The sequence below is a fragment of the Ailuropoda melanoleuca genome, chromosome 1 (genome assembly GCF_002007445.2).
Source record: "Ailuropoda melanoleuca isolate Jingjing chromosome 1, ASM200744v2, whole genome shotgun sequence".
NCBI lineage: Eukaryota > Metazoa > Chordata > Mammalia > Carnivora > Ursidae > Ailuropoda > Ailuropoda melanoleuca.
This window is the reverse complement of record NC_048218.1, coordinates 209,288,597-209,294,236: the sequence shown is the minus strand read 5'-3', so window position 1 is coordinate 209,294,236 and position 5,640 is coordinate 209,288,597. Positions and strand designations below refer to the sequence as shown.

At 47.6% G+C, this 5,640-nt stretch overlaps 1 protein-coding gene across 1 annotated transcript in view; it reads right to left on the bottom strand.

Annotated features, from left to right (window-relative positions):
• Nucleotides 1-5,640, bottom strand: part of DPP6 (dipeptidyl peptidase like 6) — a 737,488-nt gene that overhangs the window by 184,412 nt on the left and 547,436 nt on the right. Inside the window, exon 7 of the mRNA XM_034639891.1 lies at nt 3,996-4,077. Within this exon, the coding sequence (XP_034495782.1) occupies nt 3,996-4,077 (82 nt within the window). The remainder of the gene's footprint in view (nt 1-3,995; nt 4,078-5,640) is intronic.

Below are 5,640 nucleotides of genomic sequence, written 5' to 3'. Positions count from 1 at the left end.
GCCATGCGGTCATATTTGCAGATGTCTCCACGGCACTTGGCTCGAAAGGAAAACGCTGTCAGGCCACAGTGCTGCCAAGGTCCCTCCATGTGCACGCTGGTGTGCTGAGACACGCCCAGGATGCCTGACCGCCAGGTGTGTGCCAGGGACGCACGGAAGGCCCCACGGCCACCCTCGGCGTCCGTGGTTATGAAATGTCCTCGCAGAGATGACGTATGAGACAAGGAAACCATATCTCCAGATAGACAACTCTATCGTATTCGAGGTCAGCAGAGATAAGACTTCACCTAAATAGACAAACATGCGTGGGGGCAGGGCTTCACGAAAAGATCCAGAAAAAGAAACTCAGACGGGCTCTCAATGCGGGCAGAGATTCATCTGCAGAGGACAGATGAAGAGAGATACAGTCTGGGGAAAATTCTGAAATCACTTGTGTTTTCAATGCAAATGGCTATGGACACGGCCCACATAAAGATGGGGTGGGGGAAGCAAGGGGAAGACACCTCCTCAACAATTCACGTATGTTTTCTCATTTAATCCCATTTAATCTAGCAAATCCACTTTCCTGTTTTCAGGCTCACCAAGTACATCAAATTCTGGAAGCAACGCGGTTATCCATCATGAACAACTGAGCTCATAGACCAACGCCATCCCAGACACTTTACCGGCAGAAAGGAGGCCTCGCACGTCCGCCTTCTCCTTTCCTCTAACAATGGGCCAGTCAGGCAGGATTTATACCTATGATGTCATCTGAAGGTCCAACAAAAGTCACCCTAACAGCCGAGAGCCACTAACTGGAGGCCACAGGGAGGCACGGGGGAAAATGCCATCAGCCCACTCCTGGTGATGGGTGCCGTCTCCCTAGGGCTTATGGGGTCCCCGAGCCAAGTGCATTGCTGAAATCCCTCCCCACAAGGAGGGGGTGATGCTCGGAAAGCTCACTGGTGAACGTGAACCGCAGCTGTGCTCTCCATACCCAAAGGAGAATTACTCATTTCTGTCTGACTCATTATAATTAGAGCAGATTTCCTTTGGGGAGCAATATTTACTTTTTAAAGTAAAATGGCAATGAGGGATTTGTTAGTGTTTGCAAGGGCTGCTCATGGGTTGCAGATTTCCTTCGCCGAGTGAGTGCAGGAGGAGTAGCCGTCACAAGGGTGCCAGTCCCTGGGCTCAGGCTTTTCTCAGTGGAGGACAGCCAAGGGAGCATACGGTCCCCTGAAACACAGGTCGGCAACCACAGCCTCGGGGCCAAAATTCCTGTTTGCGTAAGTGAAGTTTTACCAGAACAAAACAACGTCTCTGCACGCTCTTTCTATACTGCCCACAAATGCTTTCTCTCTACGATAGCAGAGTGGAGTCGTGGAGACCAAGACCCTACGGGCTTGCAAAGCCTAAAACATCTGCTACGGGCCCCCTACAGGAAAAGTGTGCTGAGCCCTGCTCCCATGTACAGGACACTCTCAAGGGTGAGTTATATCGCCTACTATGCTCAGTACAAGGACTGTATCGTAAAAACACCAAAGTTCAAAAAAGTTAAGAACTCAAAACTTCCACGAGCACATTAGTCCTTTTGGTACTAAGCCCAAATATCAGCAATTACTGCTTCACTGAGCATTCATTTCCTCGGAGCAGAAAGGAAGTCAAACGTCCGTCACCGTAAGTAATATCCTGGACATCCACACAGGTCCTGGCTACGTGCCTTCACCCAATTACTCTGTGTTTAAGTGACTGAGGATCACAAGAACGTATTAAGTAATAATCCATCCATCCATTCATGCATTTGTTTTTGACCTCAACAAATACTTATTGAGTACCAGGTGCTGTGCTAGGCCCTCGGAATACGAGATGACAGTGCCGGATGCCTAGAGGAAGCTGGCCGAACGCAGGTGAGACACATCAGTGGCACCGAGACATCGTAGCGCCGGGAGCTCATGTGGGGACGCGGGAGTCTGGAGGCGGAGCCCAGCGGCGCGGGGAGGGGAGTCAGGGAGGCTCTCTCAGAGAAACTGAGGCATCATTAGCTTTGCTGCCAGCTCCTCTTTAAGAGGGTAAGTGTGAGGACTCTGTAATCACTCAGACCACCCTAGAGCCTAGAAAGCTTGACATGAGTATAGTCGATTGTCCCAGAGGCAACAGCGGCTTCAGGTGGGGAAGGGGCCAGCCTAGTAAGTAAGCGGTCTGGAGAGTGAACAGCGTGGAGCCCCACCTGCCTCCAAATCCCGGACATGGCTCTAATGTCACGCATGCACACACACACGCCTCCTCCTTTAGTAAACCGTGGGTCGGTTCTTCTGGGAGCCACAGGATCAGGTTGTATGGCCTCTGTTCCAGGGTCTGGCCTCTGTGCGGGCCGAGGGTGAGGTGTGAGTCCGTAAGCTTCGTGGTAATCACTGGGTGACAAGGAGAGAGGCGGCAGGTCTGCGGAAAGACGCCTTGACCAGCGTGTGAGTCTCGATGTCTTTTTCCTGACGTCTGTGAGAAGGCTGCCCCCCCAGGGTTTCCCGCGAGCCGGGGGCGAGGTCTGCTTGCGAAGCTGTGGGCAGCAGGCCGCCCAGGGATCATGGAGAGCAGGGAGGTGCCACGTCACTTGTGCGGAAGGACTGGACGGCTGGGGGTACGATCTGCTTCCCGGAAACACCTTCAGTCAGGATTTCAGAGGGATTCAAAGTCGGCTGTTGGAGACTCGGTCTTGAACACTTCGGGCTCCCTGCTGGAAGCTGCAGGTCCTCCTTGCGTGAGAGTTAGCACCTCTGAGGAAAGGCGAGCTTTGTCTCCTTGCACTGACTGGCGGACTGGTGTCCGTCTGCCACGGCCTCCCGACCTCCCCTCACTTGCTGATTCCCATTGGCTAACCATGCTTTCCGGATCCTCAGGACTGCGTGGCTGGCGCTGGGTCCCCTGTAGTAACAGCTAGGACAGCTCTGTGGCCCATAGGCTCCTTTTCTTTAAACCGTTTCAAGGCAATGGAACTAACATGCAACCAAGGGAATATAATTGTATCTCTGGGAAAAATAAGACTATTTTAATTCCTAAGACAGAAGACAGATGGTCCAATACCATCTCACCCCAAGCTTTTGAACATAATCATTTTCTGTGTTATTTTAGGAAAAGAGTTTTTGAAATGCAGCTTTACATAATCAGCATCAAGAAGCAGGAGGACGTGGTGACCTGGGCCGAGACCGCCTCACCTGACCTCATCCTGCAGGGGCTTCCTGCAGGGGGCGCTGCAACCTCCCGGAAGAAAGTGGAGCAGAACGGACAACTCTCACCTGCTTTAGATTCGGGTAATGCTGGAGCTGGAGCACACCTGAGAGATCATCCTATCCCCGCCTCTCACTCAACATCCGGGCCGGCTGACTGCCGGCTGATAGCTGAGGGTTAGGATAACATCCAGGACTGGAACCCCCTCCTCTTAACTGCTGTTTGCTCAGAGCCCTGAGCGCTAGACTGGCGTGGCCATTCAGTTTCTGGAGACATGTCAGTTTTGCCAAGCCGAGTGGGAGTCTGTGTAGGTGTCTGATGTGGAGCCGCGAGGCTGTGCTGGCTGCGTGCTGACCTCACTTGCCGGGAGCCTGGCCCCACAATGGCCCGCACATCTACCTTCTCATAAAACCCTCCAAAGAACAGGGCCCAACTTCAAGAGCAAAACAATAGACACTTTCGATGACTCCATGATTCTGCTAATTCCTAATTACGGTCCCTGTGACAAAGCTTATCCCCTCGACTTCACAGTAAGTGTGTGATCTACACATAGCTACAGTTGGGGTCCACCTTCAGGGTATCAGATCTGGAACCACAGCACAGGCTGTTCCAATTTCAAGATAATTCTCTAACAAAAAAAGAAACGGCCATGTTACACATGCAAATATTCTGGCGTACTTTTCCAAAATGTAACTCACACAAACCCAGACATCGAGTGTAGTGAGACAGATTCAGCCTCTAATATCAACTTCATCAAATTCAAACCTGGTCACTGAGTTTGATTGGCTTACCAGCTGCTGGCCTTTAGGACCCCAGCCTGCATACTGAAGTTTTGCATTGCTCACTTCCGGTGGGTCCAGACTTTGAGGATCCCTAAAAGAAAATAAATAAATAGATAATCGATCAACCAATCAATCAATATGGTGGGAAACAAGAATGTTCTCTGTTTATCCTCCAGCTCTAACTTACTCCCTTCTTCCTTCGTATGACTTTCAAGACCTCGTGTTATTAAAGAATGTCTTGACCTCCATAAGATTTCTTCAGATGTACATAATTTACATGAAGCTGAAACAGGCCCATCACTGCTTAACCCAAATAGTAAATATTTATCAAGAGACAACATGCAGAGAGGTCTGTAGATCAATTATTAAAATATCCACACCGCTCAACATTAAAAACGGAAATGTGTGGCTATGCAGTAGCAAGTCCCCATGACCTCTATCTCCATCTTGGGCTTTGCTGGTGGATCACTTTTTTTCTCAGCATAATGCCAGGTCATTCTGACCTTCCCAAACCAGGAGCCTTAGGACAGATCCTGCACCTTGGTTTGTATTAGGAGGGAGGGAGGGAGAGAGGGAAGAGGAGAGGGGAAGATTGAGAGAAAGATTTTTTCCTTTCAAACACCACTTAGATTTTTCATTCTTATTTTATTGATATGCAAAATACTATGCTAACAAAATCCTACTTTTGTACTTAAATGTCATAATGAAGAAGACATAATGAAAGAATGAAAAAACCTAATACTTTATAAGTATAAAATATTTCAATATGTTTTGTAGCTATTATTGTCTACAGACGTGGGAAGGATTCATTTTCATTATTCCTTTAGAGGATATATTACCTGTGTTCTGCTGGCTAGGCCAGACTCTGTCAGGTGTATACACTATCACTTGGCTGTGATGGGCCTTATGCAGAAGGCATAGCTATGAATGTGCTGGTTCCTCTACTGAAAGGCTGTGGCTGAATGGTCTTTGGAAAAGGAAGATGCTTGAACAAAGACAAGAAGGAAGGGAGGTAAAGTGTAGGTACTGGTTCTGGGCTTGAATCAGCAGAAAATTCTAAAGTAACTGCTTGATAATATTACCAGAACAAAACAGAATATACTTAAGAGTAAAAAGTGCTAGGGAAGGCGAGATAGTCTGCAATACCCCAGAGTAGTTTTAGATGGGGTCCCTGGATGTAAAGAGATCAGGGAATCCTGAAAATGGGGTGATTAGGTGCTAAGTAAGGGATGGAAATGATAAGAGGACTAAGCTGGGAAGGCTGATGACTGGGCAGTTAGAAGAGTAAGGGAGGGGTTTTAACTTTCCCGGTTTTGAATGAATTTTAACAAACCCTACCATTTGTATGTTTTTAATGTTTCAAAGTATTTTTATGACATGGGTGATTTCCTCTTTCACTGTGGGTAGGGAAAGGCTTTATAAGGAGGGCTCAAAATCCAGAAGCGATTTGAAAATGATACATTTGACTATGTAAAAATTTTTGAATTTTTTACATAACAAAAACATCACAAACAAGAGACAACTGACAAACTTAGAAAATATAAATAACATATACCATGGACAAATAGCTAATACTCACAATATATTAAAAACTACTCTAAAATATTGAGGTTACAAAAAAAAAAGAAACAGAAACATGAGAGAAAGACAAGAA